The 24,713-nt window shown below is 38.9% G+C and overlaps 2 protein-coding genes across 2 annotated transcripts; both read left to right on the top strand.

Moving 5' to 3' along the window:
* The first annotated feature begins 2,450 nt into the window (after nucleotides 1-2,450).
* Nucleotides 2,451-3,041, top strand: LOC122650444 (uncharacterized protein At1g08160). The gene has a single exon (XM_043843859.1). The coding sequence runs from the start codon at nucleotides 2,451-2,453 to the stop codon at nucleotides 3,039-3,041; it is 591 nt and encodes a 196-aa protein (XP_043699794.1).
* A 7,579-nt stretch (nucleotides 3,042-10,620) lies between these two features.
* On the top strand, nucleotides 10,621-24,713 carry LOC122651956. The gene is made up of 7 exons (XM_043845547.1): nucleotides 10,621-12,470; nucleotides 14,952-15,070; nucleotides 21,521-22,117; nucleotides 22,237-22,540; nucleotides 23,370-23,532; nucleotides 24,119-24,221; nucleotides 24,328-24,713. The coding sequence occupies exons 1-7, from the start codon at nucleotides 11,313-11,315 to the stop codon at nucleotides 24,443-24,445; spliced, it is 2,562 nt and encodes an 853-aa protein (XP_043701482.1). The 5' UTR covers nucleotides 10,621-11,312; the 3' UTR covers nucleotides 24,446-24,713.

Here is a 24,713-nt window from a genome sequence, read left to right as displayed (position 1 = left end):
TTTCCCATTAGTGCCGTTTCCTGATGTGGACAAGCATGGAATGTGAGGCAAGGCTTGTGTCTTGGGGCGTAGGTATTGGGGTGGTTTGAGAGGCTAGGTGGCTGAGGGGATTAATAATTAGAAGAACAAGGGGTGGGTTGCCGGAATTTGTGATAGATTTGTCAATGGAGATGAGTTTTCCATCAGTTTTTTATTTTTTATTTTTTTTATAGGGTTTGTTTGGGAGTGGCTTGAGGAACTAGTTTCTTAGCTTTTTAAAATGGTTCCTCAATGCCTTGTGTGGGTTTTGTAGGTTGAGATGAAGCTCTGTGCTCGGTGTGTCCCTGTGCATTGTTGCCAACCTTGGTCCAAAGAGCTAACGGAAAAAATATAGACTTGGTTATTTTGGCCAATCTTAATTTATTCTCTCAGATGATTCACCAGGAGAGTGGTGGCTGGAAAATTATCCTCTCCAATTGCTTAAAGCTTGGTAGTGCGGCAGTGCTAGGTGGAGATTCTGACATGTGGCAGCTCGGACACTTGGCAGTGCTTGGATGTCTGAGCTGCAATGTGTCGGCATCTGAGCTTTAGAAATTGGAGAGGATAAAAAACAACTAGCCTTACTGAGTTATCTTTTTTTTCCATCATTGTTAAAAATAAAAAGCTGCTTGGTTGCGTGGCTCCTACACTCGGAGACAAGAGTGCGCAATATTATTGTCCAACCCCTATTAAACTAAAAAATCCCAACTGTGTTGGTGCCCTTGCGTACTCTCTCATTGGCCCCGCGCTGGTACAAGGGCTACACAACCAAGCAGCGATCTCTTGCCCAAAAAAAAAAAAAATAAATAAGAAGAAAAAAGAAACCATTTTTTTTTCTTCTATTCCCTATTGTTTGGAAGAATTGAAACTCATTAAGGCCTAGCTTGTTTTTCGGAATATAGTTGGATGGTGAAATAATGGTGGGAGAATTATATGGTTTTCCCATAGAATACCAAAAATGCACTTGTTTGATTGCATAGGATGGGAAACTTAACAGAAAAGCATGCGTAAATCACGAATTTTTATCTACCTACATGACAATCTATTTATGTCAATCCCCCCACAAAACCCCACCTATTTTGACGAAATTTTGAAAGGAAGATAAGGTAGGGTGGAGCTCGCACTTTTTAAATTGTTTCCCTAGAGCCTAAAGAATTCCTTGGAACATACATTTTTCCAAGATGCATGCCCATATTTAGGGATGGGGGAAAAATCAGAGTTTGGGTGCAATCTTTTAGGAAAAATAATCCTCTACAGTACCCTAATTTGGCGGTGTACTGCAGTGCGGACCTGGGAGCTCGTCAAGTGGAAGATGTGACATCCAATAGTGCCGAGCTTGAGAGCAAAGAAAACAAAAAAAAACTGTCTTGCATCGAGCTCGTACTGTTGAATGTGAAGCTTCTTCCACGTGTCGAGTTCTCAGAGCCGCACTGTAGAGGATTTTAATCCACGTGTCTAACTGGTTTTAAAAATTGGGCATCGGATCTGTGAATCAGCCGTGACTATTCCAACCGATTCCATCCAATCCCTGCCAATTTTATTCTGTTTCCAGTTGATACTGATTCTAACTGATTTGGATCGGAATTGGCACTGAACGATTTGATCCCTGATCCCCTTTTTATGAACCCTGACTATTCCTTACGTAAATGTGATTCTCTAGTTAGTTGTTCTATTGGACCCAGATCCTTTGTGGTGCGGCAGGACGTGCATTGCACATCTAATGGCTAAGAGTACCCGAGCATACAGCCCAACACATGGGCACACAGCCCAAGGTGCTCCCAGCCATCGGATGTGCGCTACATGCCCTGCCGCCATAGAGGAGCCCCATCCTTGTTGTGATACTCCTTTATAAAGGAGCCGGGGAGGGGGGGGGACCAAAAGCAACCCTAGAAACAACATAAATTTAAGGGTTCGTGATAAATTTATGGGCCTACAAATAGAATGACTTGTGGTTGAGGCAAGAGAGGATCGCTTGTACCTCAATTGATACCATGGAAGTGTAAACTCAGGTCGATCTGGTAGGATCCAATCTAGTTAAGAAATGGTAAAAAGAAAAAAAAGTTAAAGAGATCAAAAGACAAAAAAGTAAAAAAGAAATAAAAGCAGGATTCATTAGCTGTTAAAGAATTTGCCACCCCACCCCAAATTCTTCTTCACAAGGAAACCACTTTTCCCTTTAGAGTGTGGAAGTTGCAAGTTGCAAGTTGCAAAAGAATTAAAGCATGGCAACCCTATTCAATTACTGTATGAACAATGAAGAATCTGAAAAACCCAGATATAGTTTGAGTTCTATAGAAGAAATTAAGACCCAAAAAAGGTGTCTCTGTATCCAATTTTAAACATTCTTTCCTCCTCCTTATAAAGCAAAGATAGAGAGAGCTATATCTGCTCAGTAACACTCAGAGTCCAACATTGCAGCAATCGGCAACACCATGGCTGGACCACCGACAGCGCCGCCTTCGCCTCGTTCGAGACAGATCAAATGCATTGCCATCTCCCTTCTCGCGTTAATCGTTCTTATTGGTCTTACAGTGCTCATCGTTTGGCTAGTTATAAGGCCAAAACGACTTGAATACACCATTGAAGATGGTTCAGTTCATGGCTATGACATGAAGTATAACCACATCAATGCTTCATTCAATTTTATGTTGAAAGCTTACAATCCCAACCGCAAGGTCTCTGTTTATTATGATTCAATGCAGGTTACTCTGCTTTATGATGATGCTCCCATTGCGTTTGATGTAGTGGAGCCATTCTTCCAACCTCATCGTAATGTTACTCTTCTTGAATTGAAGCCTGTGGCTCACACAGCACCATTGCTGGTTTCTGCAGCTAAGGATCTGAATGTGGAAAGAATGTCTGGAGAGATGGAGTTAACAATTAAGGTGAAGGCAAGGATTCATTTTAAGGTGGGTTCTTGGAAGTCCTCCAAACGCACCTTATGGGCTACTTGCTCACAGGTTGATGTGCATTTTTCATCTCCCAAGTCCTTCTCCAAGATTAAATGTGATACAGATACTTGAAGGAACTTTGAAGCTTGTTTGTGTTTGATTTTGTTTCTTTAATTTGATCTGTTTTTCAGTTGGTTCAATTCCTAGTTTGTTTCTTTATGGGTAATTTTTTTTTTTTTGGAAATTTATGATTGTTATGACCATTGGATCTTGATTCACTTGTGCAATTGTTGTATCTATGTTTGAGTTTCACTTTGAATCATATAATAGCAGACTTTGAGTTTGAACTTTGAAGGTCTCTCTGTCTCTTACTGTCTTTATATATGGATGTAAACGGATGGTCGAAAATTTGAATCCGATTTGCATCCGTATTTGTTTAGGGGTATCCAAATTCGAATAATCTGGAACAAAATCCATTCAATCCAAATAAATATCAACTAATAATAAAAAATTTAGTATCTAATGATATTGAGGGTTCTTGACAAGTTCTAGCTAGAGAAGGAGGAACATAGCTAAGACAATTGAGAGACATAGATTGAGAGCAAATCATATCTGCCAGGGGGAGGAAGGTTTGGGTTACACAATTCGCATCCGTAGCCATATCCAATAAGGAGATATCCGGATCCGATCCGTGTACATCCCTATCTCTATAGCTCTAGCCAATATATATACAGTTATGATGCCTTAAGTTATCAATGATCAATGTGGAGAGAATTAGGCCGGGTCAAATTCGGCCCAACCTTGGGGTTCAATCCTATGTTAGCCAAGCTAGTGAAATGACGTCCAACCCAAAACCCCGAGCTTCAGGGTGGAGAGGCCCTTCCAAGGTTATAAGACAAATTGTCGCACACTACCCGACTGATGTGAGACTAAACTTCCCTCCTATTCCTAGCCATGGAGCGCATTCACTGCATCATAGTGGGAAAATTAGACTGGGCCTAAATGAGCCTGTACTATTCTGGTCCAAAATGAACCCCTAAATAGTCCTGCATAGTATCTCCACACGGGCTGGGCTAGACAAACCGCATGAACTTTTGAATTTGGTTCACAATTAGCTGGGCTTGGACCGAACATTGCAAAGGCTGGATCATGGGGCTTCAAATTCTCAAAATTTTGTAACCCTGCAGCTTAAAGTTGATCAGAATGGGCTGGGTTGGGCTTCCTGGCACAGCCAAATGATAGCCCATTTCCAACTTGCTTGAATCCAATTGCTCATAAAACAATATATCAACTTTGGCTTCAGTGTTGATGCCTCTCTATTGCCACGACTAACTTATTTCCATTGCAAAAGATGATATCTCAATGCAGATTGTAAGTGATTTTAAAACATGTAAATAAAGAAACTTAGGCTGTGTTTGGTATGCATTCTTAGAATGCATTCTAAGTCAATTTCACATTCTCAGACCATACTATTTTATCATCCGAGAATGCATACCAAACACTGCCTTAATTATCATACTTAACAGCTAATGTGCTTTTCTTCTCCTAATCATTCTCCAATTGAGATGACTTAGATGGATAAGAAAGCATCATCACCTTTACCTTTTATCCATATAAAGCATGTCAACTGTGCATAACAAGCTTCACAAGAAGAACAATCTTTTTTTGACCTTTCATCATCATTTTTACTATATTTTAACACTCACATGTATCTAGAGAAACTTTTCATGGTAGCACCTAGTGAACTCACCTTAGTTTTGCAAGGTTGGTATGAGAGATCTCTTTGGATTCCTTAGTTATGAGCTTCTAATACTTATCCCTATTCTTGTCCTTACATGTATGGCATCTCATGGCTTGTTGTATAGCTAGATGAGTCAATAATGTAAAGCTCCATGTCCATCCTTTGTTGCAGTTTGAGTGGCCGGCAGCTTCGTGATTGGGCCGTGAAAGGAATAATTTCAGCAATTAACGACGTCCGAATGGAAGACGGTCACATCTGACACCAGCTATACGTATAGTAACTTCAATGTTATCTATATCATAGGATTCCAAAAATAATTAACCATACGAACCAAAACTTTAGAATACATTGATAGGGTCCATAAATAGTCAGTGATGATAATTGATTGATATAGGTTCATGTTAACACAAAAACCAAGAAACACGAAAAAACAAAACAGATTCAAGAAAAGATGACACAGAAATTTAACATGGTTCACATATCAATTTGGTGTATTGCATCCACGGATGAAGCAGAAGATGATTTACTATATAATGAAAGAAAAATATAATGAAGATCTCTTAAGAACATAAAAAATCGCAACTAATACGAAAATACTCAAATCACACTTCTCTCTCAATCAAAGAGAAATGTAACCTGAATTATTTTTTAGCCAAATAATTTATGTCAACTAGTAAAATGGAGCCAAGCAGAAACCTTTGGAGTTAAGGGGTAGTAGAACAAGGAAGGAGACAAGGTACAATGGGCAACACGCCATGGATGATCTAAGTGACACATAACCTAACACATTCCCTTGTCTTCCATTAATCCCAATGACTTTGTTCCTATGCTTATGGACATTTCTAAACAAATACCCTTTGTGTTGACACTCTTTCTTGATCATTCTTATTCTTTACACTTTAAGAACCATCTGTTCTCCTTCCCCATAAATTATTCTATTAATAAACGTTTTTAATTTATTTTCTTGTTAGTGTGTTGTTATCGGATCTAATGCTATAAGACAAAGCAGAACAAATTTGAATCGGACTTCTCATTCCCTGGGTTTCTTTCGGTCTGTACATGGTTTTAGTACACGGTATCGAAACGGGTATTGATCAATTTGGAAATCGATATGGTATTGAATCAGTATGAATAAGGATCGGTCGTATTGGACAAATTTGCTCTTGATCCTCACTTAAAAATAGGGTTTTTGACCGATTTACCCCTTATCCGTACTCTGACTGTACTTATACTCTTATAGTGTACCATTAGAAAGGCTATTTGGATCGGGTCGTCGGATAGGTCGAATCCATGTCAAAATTGAACAGCTGGGTGTCGGCACAAGGGCTATGGTCCCACAGGTTAGGGATTCTTAAATAGCAATACCAAATTGTGTTGGGTTATGTGATTTTCACATATTGGGAACATCTAATTACATGGATGGAAGGGACAAACCTTACTTGCACGTACCTCTCTCTCTTATATACTTGAATTGTCTCAGCATTTCGTTTGCTGACAAGTAGAAATGGATAATTAGATAGTTCCAAAAAAATAAAGGATAGGAAAGAGAAGGCCACCTGATCGCATCAGACACGTTGCCCCTACGTGCGTGAGAGCTTATGAGTTGACACATTGGGGGTTATTTTCACCTTTTATGGGGGCGGGGTGATCATTTTGTTTCTCTCTGTGTTTGGGTGTGGGCGGTACACGTATTCTCTCACAAAGAACTTTTCTCTTACATATATTTAATGGATAACTCACGACATCCAATACAAAAGTCCGAGTTTCATTGTGAAGACTAAAGAAACTCTTTAAGGTTATAAGCTAAACTATTGTACAATACCCCAATAATGTAGGATTAAACTCCCCTCTCATTCTTAATTGCGGAATGCATTCATTGCATTAGTAACCAAAATGTAAGAAAATTTTGTTAAGCATCATTGGAAGAAAACTTCAACTTAGAACCATTTTATACTTATTTTGATGGTTGAATAGGAGAAATAATGCCGATATAGACCATATGTCAAATTTGAGAGCCTACCTAGATTATGTAACCTCCATGTAAAAAACTTCTCCCCCACCCCTCCTTTTTCCAATAGTTCCTATACAACATCAAACAAAGAAATGCTATTTTTAAGGGACCACATATTTAATGAGAAGAGAGAGAGATTGTGAGATGGAAGTACACGCTGACAATCGTATACTTCTTTTTCATATTATGAAAAAAATTGGTAATTTTTGCATCATCCTTTACATGGCTCATAATGAATGGGTTCTTTGCCATACCCCATATTGTGACTATTGTAACTATTTTTGACTAGCTTATCTCATTTTGTGTTAAACCATTATGTATGTGACCATCATGCCAAAAGCCTTAGGACTGAGGACTTGTTGAAGACGGGTTAAATAATTTAAGGGAGTGGATTGGGCATGCCACTAGTTTTCTTGGAGCTAGCGGTTGTGCCCTCTCCACAGAAGGTGGGAGAAAGACAGACTCAGGCTGGGCACAATGCCGACGTCTCTAACCTTTGCCCAAAATTTAATTAATGATCATAATATAATTCATGCTTTGACATAAACTAGTCTATAAAATCTGTTTTTTGTATTGTGATTATAACCGATTAATATGTAGTATAGAAGAGGAATCTGAAACAAGTTGGGCTACATAGTTGAGTTGGATTATCATTTTTGATAGGCAATTAGTCTAAATTACCTCTTACCTCTCCTATGGTTGTAACTTCACATCATCCCATGTGGCTCGGAATGAATGGGTCCTTGTGCCTAGCCCTATGCTGTGACCATTTTGTATTCTTGCTTAACTTAAATCTCATTTTGTGATAAAAGCAAGCCTATGCTTTGTAACAGGTAAGGTAAGCCTACAAAATTTGCTTTCATAGGGCGAGGAAATAGGATGACACGGGCATCTTGGCGGTGTGTCTAGCCTTTTCCTTTATTACATTTGAGAGAACTACAAAGCATTCTTCGCCAATTTAATGTGGATGCTTTTTTTGTTTCTTTTAAAAGATCAATACATGGAGCATTGAAACTAAAAATTAATCAAATTATTTAAGATCAAGTTTTCCTTTACGCAAAGAGAAGAAGGAATCTCGTCTCCATTGGTGATAAAACCTTGTGATTGGATTTGTGTATTATCATTAACTCCCACATTGTATTGTACAAGATCGAAAAATACCCTTTTTCAAAGGGTTCAAATCTCACTTCATCCTCGGTAAACAGAAATTGGGTCCTACTATCTATTATAAGAAAAGTCCAAAGATGTGTTGTTCATAAATAATGTAATGACAAGGGTTTAGCCAACAATATATTCTACACCTAGAAATATTGATTTTTGGGAAAAAGAATGTTGCCTGGTCGCATGGCTACTCTGCCCAGATATGAGCGCGTGCAAAATTATCCTCCATGAAGTACAAAATTCCATCAATGTTGATGCCCCTACGCATGTTCTCATTGACCCCCGCATTGATGCAAGAGGCCACACGATCAGACAACCATCTCTTGCTCTTGATTTTTTATTATTTTTAATAGAAAAAAAAAATGAATTACAAATTTCATACACTGTAGAGTACGCTGTTGGTTCAAATAGACTTGTCCTATAAAGTAATTAATATGCATTAGATATTGACGTTTCATACAAAGGAGACCATTACCAAAAAAAAATTACAAAGGAGACAGTGCAATAAATTTACATTTGATTCAAAGTAAGAAAAATGCATTTTACCAACTTTAGAGAGAGGAAAGTTACATCTTACTTAGCTCAGGCTTCCTATCTTTCTCGTCCCTTTTTTCCTACAAAATTGAATGAAGAAGTAAACCATGATATGTATAAAAGTCATTCTATCATGCAAACACTTGCATTGTGGGAGAAACCATGATTGGAAAATGGAAAAAAAATGGCATATAATGACACTTAGTTATCTTTTCATCCAGCCATGGCTTTCTCTCTTTCTCTCTCTCTCTCCTATAAAATGACATATTTGCCTTCTCAATTGTGGGAGCAGAGAGATAGACACAAGCTAGTGCTAGTGTATGCTACGCAGTCAGATTGGAAATTCAATCCTTTATATTTAGACCTTTGAAAGATGAAATCTTGTATTGTACCCCGTTTTTGTTGCATTTTAGTCATTAAAGCATATAATCTAAAAACCTATAATAAATAAAATGAGAATTTTCTAATTTATTTGTCAATGCCATGCTATCAAAACCCAAAAAAAATAAAATCTGAGGATGCATAACAGCTAGACCTTTTATGGATCATTTTAAGTTTTAACATTTTAAATGTAATCTCCTTTCACAAAAAAAAAAAAAACATTTTAAATGTGATTTATAGGGCTACTTTTTGTTTTTTTTTTTTTTTTTAAAATTTCTAAAATAAAAAATGTTTAGGTAGATGCTGACAAATAGATTTCTCTTTCTATAATTTTTCATTAGTTTTAGAGGTATAAAAATTAAACATAGGCTTTCTTAAGTATGATTCTTTTATTGAATCTTTTTAGATGTTTTTCTTAATTATTTTTTATTTGTTTGATTGGTTTGGATTTTGAAAAGTTTCTCAAAATTATTAACAAGTCTAGTGGCGTGAATTTCCTCTTATAGAACATAATCCAACAATCTCCAAGCCTTTGTCTGAGGTTTTTGGGCATCTCGGGTTAACCCGATTCGACCCAATAGATTTGTAACCCAAAATTCTCTATGTAACGTTTAACATTGTAATGTTTTTCACCATATGTGGGCTAGCGTCCAGTCATTGTATGGGTATGGACTAGTGGATGAGTATTGATTGATGGTTATGGTTGGATGAAATTCTATGCAGGAGGTGGTCTCCCTAGTGAGTAGACGTTTTAGTATATTCGTTTTAATAAATGTAAAGAATGATTTTATGTGTAAGTTTACTTGCAATTATGTCTTACTATGAGAGAGACAAAACTATTCTTAATTACAAAGTTGGTCCTTGCTTCTGGTCTATATAATGGTAGCAATCTCCATTAATTGCTAACTCTACCAATTATATAAAGAAAGGAGTAGAAAAAGAAAAATGTTCGAGAAATTCTTCAACAAGCAATATGGATCCGGTTATAGTTCAAATCGATTATCCATTATTATTTATTGTTTGTGCTCATTGATTCAATATGTTGATCCTTAAAAATATTTTAACAAAGATCTCATGGCCGCACTCATTGAATGATCTTGATAGGTGGATTTCCATTACTAAGGCACTAATGGTGTAATCGGATCGGATCTGGATAGTAGATATGTATACCGTTGTTATACAATGGGTTTAACCCAAATACCCATCAACTCATTGATAACTTCAATGGGAATCCATCATCATCAATCATTCAACACAAAAGTTGAAAAATCCTAAAATGGGAGTGACTATGTTTAGCACTGTAAGTGATTTTTATGCTCCCCACTAATGTAGGCTATGAATTTGTAGCATGGAGTGGACATATCATATAACAATACAAAACATCAATCTGATTGCAATATGGACTTAAATTTTGATCGAAACTTGTAGTTTCAATTAAGATATCTCGGTTGCACAAGAAATCGAGATGAAATCTTGAATTGATATCACCTCGTATCAAGTTTCGATCATATTTTGTATATTCTGATAGTTTCAATCAGTTCCGACAACATATGACATGGTGAATTTTTATCAAAAAATACCAAGATTCGATTGAGACTTGGGAATCTTGGATTTAACCCAAGATTTAGGTTGAAACCGAGATTTAAAACCTTGGCATGAAGAGAAAATAGAACCGAAGCCTCAATGAAGTAGAATCAGTTGGAATCGAACCAGAATCGACCAGAACCAGAAGAAGGAACTGAACGATGGTGATTTCGTAATTTTGTTGAAGAAAGAGTGAGAGTGCCACATGGCACTTACCCATGGCTTGTCGAGAAATATGACGTGGATCTTACGGAAAATAAAAGATGATGACGTGTTTCATTCAGCGCTTCTCTCTCTCTCTCTCTCTGGGGCATTTCAGCAAGAAAAGAGGGGGAAAAAGAAATTGAGAAAAAAAAACACATCGTCTTGTCTCTCTTTCTCTGCACTTCTGTTTCTGTATTTATATTACTCGCATCATCTCTTCTTCGCTCTCTCGGATTCTGGTGGAAATCTATCTTCAGAAGTTTTGCCTGTATAATTAGGGGTTTTTTTTTTTTGTAAAATTTGTTGTTTGTTGTATTGTGGGAGGGAAGTCGGTGAGCTTCGGAGGTACGTCCATTTTCATTCTTTGATCTCGGTTGCCCTAGAAGTTCTGATATATTCATTGTCTGCAAAATTTTATCTTTCCTCTGTTTCTTTTCGTTCTTGATTTGATCGTAACGTCTGTTGTGTTTCATTTCTTCGTTGTTGATAATTCGATTGAACAATCGGTTTGGCAACTGTAATCAGGTGATCGTTTCTCAGGTGTTTCTTGTTCTCAAAGGGCAGTGTGTTTTAGCATTATCTGTATGAGCTTCAGTGCTGATTTAGGATTCTTTTTTCACTTGTATAAGAAACTGAATAAGTTTTAGCGTTCCTATCGTTCGTCAGTTGTAGGTTTAGTTGCTTGATCTTGGTTTCTATGTCGTGTCGGTTTCACCTTCCAGGTGAAGGGGGTTAGCAGGTGATCGAGTGTTCTGGGTTGGGTGGAGTGGTAGGGGATTTTGGGAACATGACTGATTTCCAATCGCGGCAACAGAAGCAGGAGAGTAATGAGGCCCGTGCTGAGTTCCAGTGGGGATGGGAGGAGTTGATGCGGGGTCATTTGGATGATTGTATGTCCTTGGCTTCCTGTAGCTCCACTCGCGATCAGGAGGTGGATGATGAAGAGGGCGATCAGCTTGTGCGCCGTAGGAGACGTTCCGATCTTGAAGGAGATGACCTGGCTGAGTCTTCTGCTGCTCGAAGGCGCCATTCTCGAATTTTAAGCAGTTGGGCTGCTCGGCAGGCCCAGGAGATGATCACCACGATTGAGAGGAGGAATCGTGAGTCCGAACTCATGGCTCTTGCGGGTTTGCATACTGTCTCTATGCTGGATGCTTCCTTCCTGAGAGAGTCGCAGTCTCCGACCTCCCGGGGACAGGGGGTTGTTGAAAGGCCGAACACCCGGGCAAACTCTCTCCTGCAAATGTGGCGGGAGCTGGAAGACGAGCATATGCTCAATCGTGCCCGAGAAAGGGTGAGGGAAAGGTTGAGGCAACAGAGGAGTGTTGATTCTAATACCAACATCTCTGGCACTAACATGTCTGAAAGCAGAGAGAGTGAGCACCGGGGCAGTTCAGAGGATGCTAGTGAGAGCGAGATTGAGTATGGGACGTGGTCCCAAGGGCAAATGGAGTCGCAGAATGAACACGAGGACCGCAACGATTCTAGCCGTGAGCAGTCTCCTGATTTTGGAGAAGTTGAGAGGGAGAGGGTGAGACAAATTGCTCGGGGATGGATGGATAGTGGCATCAGTGACCATGCATCTAATGTTTCCCGGCAGAATAACAGCCCAAGGGAAGAATGGCTTGGAGAAACTGAACGTGAAAGGGTGAGGCTTGTCCGGGAGTGGGTTCAAATGACTAGTCAGCAGAGAGGTGGCCGTGGCAGCAGAAGGGAAGACCAAACTTTGGGAATGGGTGCTCAGATTGACCGGGTTCATAATGGATCGGTTGTTGACCGTGATGAAGGACAACCTGAGCATATCCGACGGGATATGCTGAGGTTACGTGGAAGACAGGCTCTCATTGATTTGCTCGTGAGAATTGAAAGGGAAAGGCAGAGGGAACTGCAGGGGTTGTTAGAGCATCGAGCTGTTTCAGACTTTGCTCACCGTAACCGAATTCAGGTCAGTTGCTTATCAGAATGCTGTGTAATTTATAGAATTTATTTCTTCTCTCTGTCCTTACCTGTATAGAAATTAGATACTTGTCATAGTAATCATGTGTTTCCCGTTCAATAAAAGCTTTGATTTACTATTACAAGATGTTACAGCCTTAAAATATTGGCACCTGATGCCTGGGATAAGATCATAAGAGTGGTAGAAATTCTGCAAGGGCAGGGAGTTTTGGATTTTTGTTTTTCTTTCTGATAGGATATCTGTTCTTGTAGATTCTGGTTTGGCTTGTAGATGCTTTTGTGTTGATTTTTCGAATATCATTGTAATGTAGTCCTAGATTTGAATTGCTCAAACTAGGAACCAAAACAGGATCTTTACCTTTAGGTTCAGTTTAGGGTTTGAAACAATGAAAATATATTAGGTCAGGGAAAACAACCCAATAAATAAGAAATCATATGAGGGAACCAAGAGAACAATGGGAACTAAATCGTATTAGGAAACCAAGAGAACAATGGGAACTAAATCATATGAGGAAACCAAGAGAACAATGGGAACCCAAATATATTAGGTTAGGGATGGGGGTAATAAATCATAAGTATTCCTCAAGTTTCTCGCCTTTGAAAAGAGCATTCCCTTCCAGATAGAGATACAAACAGCTCAGAAATCAAGGAGACCATGCTACCCAAGAGTGACAATGTCACCTCACTCAACTGACTTAACATAGTTCTTATGCCCTTCATATCTATCCAGTTGAATGTAACCTCTGCCATCCCAATTTTTTTTTAATTTAATGGAACAAGATGAATTGAGCTATAGAGCTGACATGTTTCAAATTTTAGCGAATTGGTTAATATAGAATTATTATTTTGCTTTTATAATTTATATTCTAGAAAATAAATTTTTTTTTTTTTCATTCTGTTAATTGGTCACTGATTCAAGTCCTGGAAACAGCCTCTCTGGAAACAGGGGTAAGGCTGCGTATATTTGACCCTCCCTAGACCCTGCTAAACGTGGGAGCCTTGTGCACTGAGTATGGCCTTCTTTTTCTCTGTTAATTTGTATTGGATTGAACTTGTTATGAATTTATTGGAGACCTGTAAAATAGTATATATTAATTGTAACAATGTTGTCCTGGCCACCTAGAGGATTCCTGTGGAAAAGACAGAGACACATTTCCTGCAAGGATAGGGATTTGGTTTTGTGGGGGGGGGGGGGGGGAGAGAATAAATTGCATATCTGTAGTGGAAGATGGGAACCAGTGGATTGTTGAAATCCAAAATGTGATTACATATGTGGATTAATAATTTTTTTTTAATCTCAACTTCTGGAAAAAATAGAATGATTTATTACCATCTATAAGAAATAACTATATCTAACTCGGGTTTTGCTTAAAAACTCAAGGAATAATAGGTTTACGAAGGTTTTCTTGACGAAACCAAACAAATGCCCTAGTACTTGTACATGTAGAATTGGAAAGTGTAAACGCTTTTTTTGGGGTAAATATGCGTAAAAGGTAAAAATTGAAACTCCATAGCCCACATGTACAGGCATAGGAACATTTGTAAGAAAACAGTTGTAATGCTGTCATTTCTCTCAAAACTTTTAAATAGAATGTGTTCTTTTATGCATGGAACGTGGTCTTGCCGAGATCTCGAAGATATCTTGGTTTTTTGAAGGTCCGAGACGAGACAGAGGACAAGTTAAGGAAATTGCATTGACTCGAGATTTTGGTATTATCTCGGTATCTCGGCAAAGTCTCAGTATTTTACATTAATTGTGTGCTTTCTGCTACTAAATTATGTGTAGAATACGGCCTATTAGTACGTCGTAGCCTACCAACCTAGGGTCAGAAGTCAAATTCCTATTTGGACTTAGATATTTCAGAATTTGATAGTGTCATTGTGTTTAAAGGCCCAAAATAGACTGTATACCAAGTTTCATGACCTAACTAGGTCAAAAACCCACTGAAACCTGGCTTTGAGTTCCCCCCCTCCCCCAAAAAAAAGTACCAACTCGCTGAGATCTTGCCTGGCTGAAACCAGGTCCGAAACCGAGACCTTGAACCCCTTTTATGTTTATAATCCCACAATGATAATTGGTGAGTTTTTTCAACTCTAAATTGAATCCTCAGTAATTGTGCTGTAAAGCACTCTGAAAGCGAGCTAGACCACTTTTATTTGCACTTATGCAGAGGGTTGAAGTGGATCACAAATTCTGTTATAAACAATAATCATCCGATGGGTTAAATATGTCCTTCGATTGATAAACCAGTGATGTCTTCATTGTTTACCTTTTGTATCAGTCTGCTTGGTTATCCTGACTCCTCAAGCAGTTTTCATCCATGGTTCTATACATTTCATGTGCTATTATACTTTATAAACTACTTACGACATCATCTGTTATGCTAGCACCACAAAATATATAATGAAGTGTGCGGTGCTTTGCTTGCATTCATATCATGTGGAAATCTGATACTGTATCATTTCCCAGTCACTACTGAGGGGTAGATTCTTACGAAATGAAAGACCTATTGAAGATGAGAGGCCACCTTCAATGGCGGTTAGAGAAATAGGTCAGTTAAGACAACGCCATACTGTATCCGGTTTGAGGTATGTGTTCTTTTTATGCTATATCTGGTATAATGTATGTGCGATTTATTACTTAAGCCAAATCTTTTTCAGATAAGAATGTATTATGTTTTGGTTCTGTTTTACCCCTCTTTTTTTGTTTGGCTAAAGGATCAGCATGGATAAAATTCTAAAAAATAAGAAAAAAGATTACATTATTAGCATCTAGGCATACCCAGACGGAGAACAAATACAAAACACTGATATAGATTATTCTCCTTCGGCATTGCCATCAGCAAGAAAGTCAATAGCTGATTACAGGATTACCTCTATGGATGCTATTGTTGTAGAGATGAAAGCTGATTGGTTGGTATTTCCATGGTCTATTCTGTTTTTCCCCCCATTATATAAGAGCTCTTTGGCTTTTCTTTATTAGCTTCAATGTATAATTGATGCTTCTCTGCAAGAACACCAAGTACAGTGGGCCAATTCATTGAGAGAGTCCTTAAAGTAATTAGATGTGCTATTGATTGAGGTAAAAGAAGTGCTAAAATGAGCTTTTGAACTTTCTGACTTCTGTGATGTGCTTACAAATTTATTTTCTTAAATTGCCATATCCATTGACTAATTAATGGGCATGTTTACTGCACATATCATGCAGAAACCAGGTTGTGCATAGAGGTTCTTTCTGTGTTTAGATGGGTTCTTGGGAACTCTTTGTCAGGGAATGGTGAAAGCTTGAATGTATTTGGTATTTTGTAGTAATCGATGATGGTTCTGAGTGGAGAACTATGGATTTCTTAGCTGGTATTGAAAGGCATGGTTGCAGGTTAGAAAATGAAGGGAAGGGGGGGGTGGGATTAAGAGGAAAAGAGAGGAGGAAGCAGAAGATAACTCTAGCAGTCAAATTAGGAGTGTTAGGAAGTCTTGGTTGCAGAGTTGATTCAGTCAATTATGCTGGAGTGTTTAATTACAAATTTACTTTCCTATATAGACTTAGCTGCCCATTTGAACTCCTAGTCTCCTACCATAAGAGATTTTCTACTTGAACTCAAATAATTAAGGGAAATTTACGTATACCACCCCGTGGTTTCAAACTATTACGTCTACCACCCCTGAAATGTCCAAATTATGTCCGTACCCCTGAGTGCTAACTCTATTAGTTTTAATTTGAAAAGACAGTTTTGCCCTTCCCTATTTGTTATTAATGAACTAATCCCACCCCACCCTTGTTACCGTCTCATACATACCCACTTGGAGCGAGAAGGGTTTGGGAGCACCTGCTGCTCTGGCGAGGCGACCACCCGCTGCTCCGGCGATGACCACCTCCTGCTCCAACATGTAACTTCTTCTGCTTCTTCTGCTTCTTCTTCTTCTTCTTCTTCTTCTCTGCTTCTGCTTCTTTTCAATCGAGTTGCAGCTTCCACATTGCCATAACTACAGTACATAGAGATGAGGCGTTGCCTGTGTAGATGTTCCATTGGAAACCCATGATTTGGACGAGGGCATGGATCTGCTGGTCCTGTTTCAAGGCTTTGAGGGAAGCGCAAGCTTTAACTGCAATTGGGAATGTGAAGTTGTCGACGGCATTAAGGCCTGCACGGTGCAGGCCAGTGAGAGTGTGGAGAGCCACGAATTCTCATCAAAATCATCCTCTCCATTCATTAAATCAGAATTTACACACACGTGGGCTGAACTCAATTCATCTCCAGTTGGTTCATTCGTAGAATTGACAGCTTCGATCTCCCCAGCTTGACTGTATAATGTGAATATGAAATCAGTAAGAGAGACATTTGGGCCAAAACTCTGACCATAGGTGCTGTTTCTCACATAGTTAGCTGGTTTATGAGAAGATAAATCTTTGCCACTCAATGAATCTTCGGCATCCAGTTTCCCATGGCTAAAAAATGACAGTGAATGATTTCTGATGATCCCCATGCCCTTTTCCATTTCCTTGAAAGTTTACACTTAAAATAAAAATACAAATTCAAACAAAAACAGCCGTACCTCCATTTTACCGGCAAGCTAAGACAGGATACAGAAACTCTATAAAGTGTAGAAATCAATGTTGTAATCAAGCCCAGAAAAATAAAAGAGAGAGAAAAGAAAGCCCGAGAATGAAGGGGTTAAAGACATGAAAGTAAGATCCCAGTTGAAACTTAGTGGAGAAGCAACATTTTCCCTTACCATTGCTTCTGGTATGGCTTACCGACTGAGATTGACACCGAGACATTATCCTCTCCTTGACGAGCTGGGAAGTTGCAGAAGAAGCAAAAGAGAAAGGGTTCCTGACAACAGTAACAACTTCTTCAGCCTCGCCAGCGATATCTTCAGGGGATCTGGGAGCAGTTTTGGAAGAGCAGGCAAACAGTCCAGAATTGAATTTAATCCCAAGAAGGGAAATTTTTTTTCAAACCTAAACAATTTGGGGAAGATGAGGGCATTTCGGTCAATTAAAACACTATTCTTCCCTCTGACTTTTCTTTTTCTTCAATTTTGACAAGATGAAGTTTCATCCCTAGTGGGGGTAAAAATGTAATAGCACTTCATCCCAAATGGTGGTAAATATGGAATTAAGGGTATTATGGGTACGGTTGTAAGAATATATCAAAATACAGGGGAGGTTTTTGAAATAAATCAAATTTCAGGGGTGATAGATGTAATAGTTTGAAACCACAGGGGTGGTAAACGTAAATTTCCCAATAATTAAACATTTCATCCCATCACATTAAATTCCCCTGTTGGGAAACATTTCAAGACCCAAAACTCCCCTTATGACTAGAATGATTGCAACTATTCGATCCCAGTTTACTACCAACTGAACCGTACATCGTGATATTGTAGTTACCCCAAGAGAGGCCGATGCCTGGGGTACTCCTGCAGTCCTGCTAGGGTGGACCAGTTTTGTTTATTTGATTTTTCCTCTATCTTCCTTTGAATTCTTTTACAGTAGCAGTGGAAGGCTAAACACGAAAGTGTGCAGTACAATTGCCATGAGCATAAATTTATCCAAGGTTTTATAACTCGGAACCGGATACGGGATCGGTCTCCATTGATTCTGACCGATTCGATTCTGAGTTGAATCATCTCAGAATCGACTGGACTTGTTCAGAATCAGTTGGACTTTCCTTACTCGGCTGGACTTAGTATGCGTTGGATCGGGTTTAAACGGAATCAACTGTAGTCGATCAGAGTCGATTCCAAGTCAACTTGGTCAATTTAACTAATTCTGTCCGAGTTTTAAAGCCATGATTTAACTCTAATTCACAAACCCTATCCAACTGATGGAGGTTGGCTTCTGGAATCCTTTTCAACTCTATCCAGTACCTTCTTTATTCACTACAACCAAAGTTATTTCTGGCCTTCTTCTCATTTTGTTCAGCTTTCCCTTTCATCATATCTGTCTTTGCTGATTTTGTTTTTTGTTAACATGATGGAGGATTCTCAATCCGTTTTCTGTTTTGTTACATGCTCTCGTTGTCACTATGTTTACTCGAATGCATTTATTTCTGTATTTATCATTTATGCTTTGCCACATATCTATCTCACAATCCTCAGCCACCCCTGTTCTGTATGGGGTCATTCTTGATTGCCTGACTCCCTATTTTAAGCATTATCAGACTTATAATAACTGTATCAGAGAATTTCTTCATAAGTTTCAATGACATGCTTTGTTCAGACAGTCATCATGTTACAAATACTTATCTACCCTATTTAGTTGTAGCCGAATTCCTTGACTGAAACATCTCCTTGATTTCTCCCTTCATGGGTTATTGAGATAAGATGGCAAGTATGGACTCTTTGTACAACTTTTGGTCATTAATCAGACTACCCGAGATGACCTGGATGATGAGGTTACTTGTTATTTAACAGTCAATATTGCGTTGTATAGACTATAGAGTGGACTGAATGAACAGGATGTGCATACTGCCGTAGTTGATCTGAAATAGCTGTAATTGGGGCTTATTTGAGTTGACAGAGATCTCTTTTTTTTTTTCCGGGGGGTTTGGGGGTGGGTGGGGTGGTGGTGGGCGTGGGGGAGGGGGAGGGGGAAGGCTACCAGTTTTGGTGACTGGTGCACTGGTATTCAGTCAAGCTGATTTGTCAGCATAGGGCTTAACATTCAGTAAGACTATCATTTTTTTTTGATGAAATAAAATGTAAGACTGTATCATTAAATGACACACTATTGGATCTCTTGTTGCATAATGTGTTTCATCCATACAAATGCAAAGAGACAAATTCTCTTTTTTGACTCCTGGTGTAATCCTATGGTTATTGTGAACTTGCTAGTCACTCCCCCAGCTTTCCTAATGCCTTCATACATAATCATCACTATTTTCAACATTTGCCTACTTGAGATCCATTTCTTTTCTGAGTCCACCAGATTGAATCTCTCAGTGTCTTTTCGTGTTTTTTCTCTTACTCAACAAAAGACAATTGAGATCTTTATTCTTCCAGAACTCCTAAATAAATTATGTGAGTAAGAAAATGGCTTCAATCTTCGTTTTTCTTTGGTTTAATCTGAACTACTTTTAATGTTCTTATCCTTCTTAGTCTATATTTAATCTTTCCACTAGTTTGTATGGTTCTGAATATCTCCTTTGTCTTGTTACTAGGTACTGCTGATGCTTTTCCCTCCCCGACTTGTTCTTAGTTCTAGTTATCTTGTTGAATGCTTAATTGAAAAAGAAGCCATGGCTCTGTCAAAGTACTTAGCTGTTTTGATAACAGGCCTAAATGTAGATTTGAACCCAAAAGGAAGACATTTGGCTACCTTTCCCATATAGAGTGGAGGGAATGGTATATTTGAAGGTAAATTGCTGTCAACTGGAAGTGCAAGAGATAGCAAAGTTGACACTTTTCCTTTGGTTTTTGCTTTGATGGATCTTGCTGTGGCGAAACATGTGACTTTCCTTCGAAACGTGAGTATACTTAGAAGGGATTAAAGGTGGTGCAACATAGGTTGCTGTGTGCCCACCAAAGTGATAAGAAAACTCAAATAATAGGAAGAGTGGCAATTCTGTAATTTTTGGACAGTTCAGGACTTTTTGGGTAAGGGAACAGAATCTGGGGTAAGCAGTAAGTCATTTTAAAGGGGGAAAGACTGTTCTGGAATTTCAGTAAAGATGGGGGACTTTTGAGGAAATCAAGAAGAATCTGTCCTTGAATCTAATTAAGAAGAAAGTTACTTCTTTAGAACCATGAACAGGGATATATGACCCAACACAGATTTGAAGAGAGTGAAGTATCTCTATCAATACAAATTCATTGAACTTGAAATTTTAGGGTTAAGATCCTCACTCAAATGCCTCCCAGATACCACAAACAGCAACCCCAAAAATCATCTGATAAAATAATGAAAATTCCCTGAAACTAATGCGGGCGGAAATCACCAGACCTGGTCTGAAACTGACTATGTAACTCACAGTCCACGCAAGCTCTGGAGACCAAGCTTCACAGGCTGAGCCAAACCTAGATCAGGAACCAACATGCAAAGTTTCAAGATCAAGAAGAAAGAAGGAGAATCAGTATGAATTGATCCAATCTATTTGGACTGCCAGTACCGCTTAGAAACAAAAAAAATCCATACAGCAAGGGAACTCCACAATAGCAGAAAAATAGGATGGAAAGATGAACGGATACAAGAAAGAGGAAGATAGTAGAAGAAAATAAATAAACTGCGTTATGAATATCAGACCCTGAGAAGGGAGCAGTTCCTGGGATCAAACAGAGAGGAAGAGGAAGAGCCCACTCATGCTACCACAACACACACAAGCATATGTAATTCAAATAAATTTCATTCAATCTGATTGATGGAGGGGGGGGGGGGGTGTACCCCTCCCCCCCTCCAAAAAAAAAAAAAAGAAAAGGGGAAAGAACCATATCGTGAAACAGAAATTGAAAACTACTTGAACTCCATCCCCCATCCTGCTAATATCGATAGACAAAGTAAAGCATATAATATTAATATTTATGGGTGTAAAAATATAAACCCAAACAAAAAGGGTGTACCAGTGCACGAGGCTCCCACCACTGCGAGGTCTGGGAGGGTCATAATGTATGCAGCCGTACCCCTGCTTTCACAGAGAGGCTGTTTCCAGATAACCCTAAGCAAGTAAATAAATTCCCTAAATACCCCTAATGGACTGAAAACCAAGTTTTGGCCTGGTTTGGTTTGTTTAACTGTGAAAGTGCTACTGCATCAAGAGGGGGGTTGCTGCGCATTTTGCTCCAGATGTTACTCAATTTTATACTCAAGAATGTAATGTGTGTAATGATCAATCACATGGCATATATTTCTGCTTCTCTCATGTAGTGTCTGACACACCTGGGTGCCCATCCTGGGTTCGTTATCTCTCTGCTGTTTCAGTATCTTTCTTTTCTAATTATTTTCTTGGATTTTTACTATTGCTTTTTTACTTGGGTTCTGGATTGCAGTTATAGTTATGATCTGTTGAGTGCCCTAACAATAACCTTCCATTTTATCAGGGAAGGATTTCGCTCCAGGTTAGAAAATATTGTTCGTGGTCAAGTAACCAGCCATTCTGATGCATCTTCTAACAGTAATACCAGCCCTCAGGAAAACGATCAAACTCAATCAAGCCCTTCTCGGGAGGTTGCAAATGAAAACCATGAACAATCTCAACCTAGGATTCAGGAGGATGACATCCGTCGGTTGCCAGAGCAAACAGGGAGCTTGCAAAGTGATGCAGCTCCTGAAAGGAGGGATTGGCAGGAACAAGTTACAGAAAATGAGAGAAGAGACTTGCAACAGTCTACTGAAGCTGACCTTAATCAGTGGCAAGATGTTAATGGGCAAGAAATGGATGGACACTGGCAGGATAGTACTGCCAGGGACTGGACCCGGGAAACTTCAGGGAATGAAGGTGGAGAAGATAGCCATCTGCAAGATATTCATGAGGAGTGGCATGAGGATGGTTCTCAGGAGGCTGTGCAAAATTGGCCACAAGGACCTTCTGATCCACCAAGAACTCGGCGGGCTATTCCTATTAGACGGATCAATAGATTCCATCCACCAGACGATGATAATGTGTACAGCATGGAACTGAGAGAACTCCTAAGCAGGTATTTGATCCTATTCTACCTGAGGCATTTGTATTAATCCTGTACCATTCATTGAGTTGTCGAGTAGGTTTTGCTGATGGTTCAGAAGTGTGCTTAATGGAATTTTACTCACCTTGTAGGAGAAGCGTATCCAATCTTCTTCGAAGCGGGTTCCGTGAGAGCCTGGACCAGTTGATACAGTCTTACGTAGAAAGACAAGGTCGTGCTCCCATTGACTGGGATCTGCATCGAACATTGCCTACTCCTAACTTACGAGATCAAGATCAGGAGCAGCAGAGAGATCAAAATGAGGGTCAACCAGATACTGTTGGTAGACCTCCCCTTGTGATGCCTTCTCCACCAGTTCCCCCACCACAGCCACTTTGGCAGCAGGATCTTCATCATGCTCACTGGCCACGCCACAGCATGCATCGTTCGGAAATTGTGCGCCATCTTTCCTCAATAACTCATAAATATGATTGTATGGGGCTTGAAATTTGATTCTCTGGTTTTTTTACCTTTCTAAAAGTTTGATAAGCAAGTCATTTGAATCATTTTTAGAATGTGCATGCTTAGGCTTGTGACTGGTGTGATTCTTTTTTCTTTTTGGTCTTGTGGGTTGCTGACTGTTGAGGTTTCAAGTTTGAATAACTTCTACTTTGATCTGGACATAAAATTGCATTGATCAGAATATCCCTAGGGCTATAGCAAGAGTTTCAGTTCTATGGTTTTGCCTGCATTGATTCTGCCAGGAAGGTTGGACATGCTGAGGACTTCCGTCATGTATTTAGCCAGTGGTCAGCTGTCTGTAAAAGCACTAGTCAATGACTAGTGAATTACTCAAATCTTGTCTCCATTTGATCATCCATACCAACATGGTTGATCGACATTCATCATTGTTTGGTTGCCTGCAATATAGTGGTAGTCTGTCTAGGTTTTTAACCAGGGTGTTAGTTTACTGAAGAGCTGCTTTATGCACCTTGTTCTACATGACTACATGGGATGTTCAGATTCCTTTTCTTTACATGTGAATTGTCCTTAAATGGGAAAACTGTTACAAGGTGTGGAAACTACATATATAGTGTATGATTTCCCAGTTGAATTTACCCATCACCCGACTGGAAAAAGTAGGGATGAGTTGCTTTCTAGTGTATCATAGGTCATATATGAAGAGTATGAGGTCATCTTAATTTGCTTACAATGCCTCTTTCTATTATGTGCCTGTTGCGTCATATTTGAGAATGAACTGATTGTCAGTACTGATTTGGAACAGGAGTGGGAAATCATTAACGATTTGAGAGCTGACATGACTAGGCTTCAGCAAGGGATGAGCCACATGCAGAGGATGTTGGAAGCCTGCATGGATATGCAACTGGAGTTGCAACGCTCAGTCAGACAGGAGGTATCTGCAGCTTTGAATCGGTCTGCTGGTGAAGGTCTGTGCTCAATCTTGAAGTAGTCAATTCTTCTAATTGCTTTGCTTTTGTACATTATTGTTCCAATTCTTCTTATGAAAAAAATCTCTCTTTGTAATGCTTTCTTTTCAGTTCAAGAAGGTCATTGTTCTTTTATTCTTGGATTTTTTTATGGAAAAATGTGTCCAGATTTTTTACATTTATAGAATTTATTTGCTTCTTTTTTTTTTTTTTTTGGGGAGGGGGGGGGGGTTGTACAAGGAAGCGTTTTTAGGCACGCTTGATTGAGGAAAAGAATCCATACATATGATTGGGTGTCCTCTATGAGTGCCAAATGTATTCCTGGATCAAGATGCCACCACTTTTTTTCTGAAAAACAACATTCAGAAACTTAATTTGGAAGTCATTTAAAAAATTTTGTATTATATTTCTGTAAAAAAATATTTTTATCTTTCAGACTGCTACACTTTACTTTTTGCTTTTAAGAAATTCCAATAACATATTTTCCATTGAATACACAATGCTGTTTTATTTATTTAGAATGGAATACTTCATTTTGTTGTTGTTTCCCCTTCCGTAATTGACCTGTATAAATTATACATTGCAGGGGTGGGTATAGAATCATCGGATGATGGATCAAAATGGGGTCATGTGAGAAAGGGGACTTGCTGTGTTTGTTGTGATAACCATATTGATTCTCTATTGTACAGGTAGGTCTACATATTTGCACAGCTTTGCCAAGATTGAAGAACAAAAGCAATAAATAAAGTACTAATATTGCTTGTTATTTAAAATCACTCTTTTTTAAATTTGCAGATGTGGTCATATGTGCACTTGTTCAAAATGTGCGAATGAGTTGGTTCGAGGTGGAGGGAAATGTCCGCTGTGCCGGGCACCAATTGTTGAGGTGGTCCAAGCTTATTCCATCCTGTAAAATGGAAAAAGAAGTAAAGAAAGAAGAAAAACAATAAACAATGGAAGGGAAGGACAAGATGTTGGAGTTTTTTCCCATTTATATTGGCTTCTTCGGAATCAAGGCTCTTCCTCCAGGTTCTATCTGTAGATTGTTTTTTTCTTGCCTGCTGTTCTGATTATTTGTTTGAACATATATGCAAAATGTATCATTGGAATAACAGTTCACGCCTTCAATTCATCCTCATTCATAGTCTCAATAAAAGTCTCAAAAGTGGAAAATTCTTCCT

Source organism: Telopea speciosissima, chromosome 2 (genome assembly GCF_018873765.1).
Source record: "Telopea speciosissima isolate NSW1024214 ecotype Mountain lineage chromosome 2, Tspe_v1, whole genome shotgun sequence".
NCBI lineage: Eukaryota > Viridiplantae > Streptophyta > Magnoliopsida > Proteales > Proteaceae > Telopea > Telopea speciosissima.
This window is presented reverse-complemented; position numbering and strand designations above follow the sequence as displayed.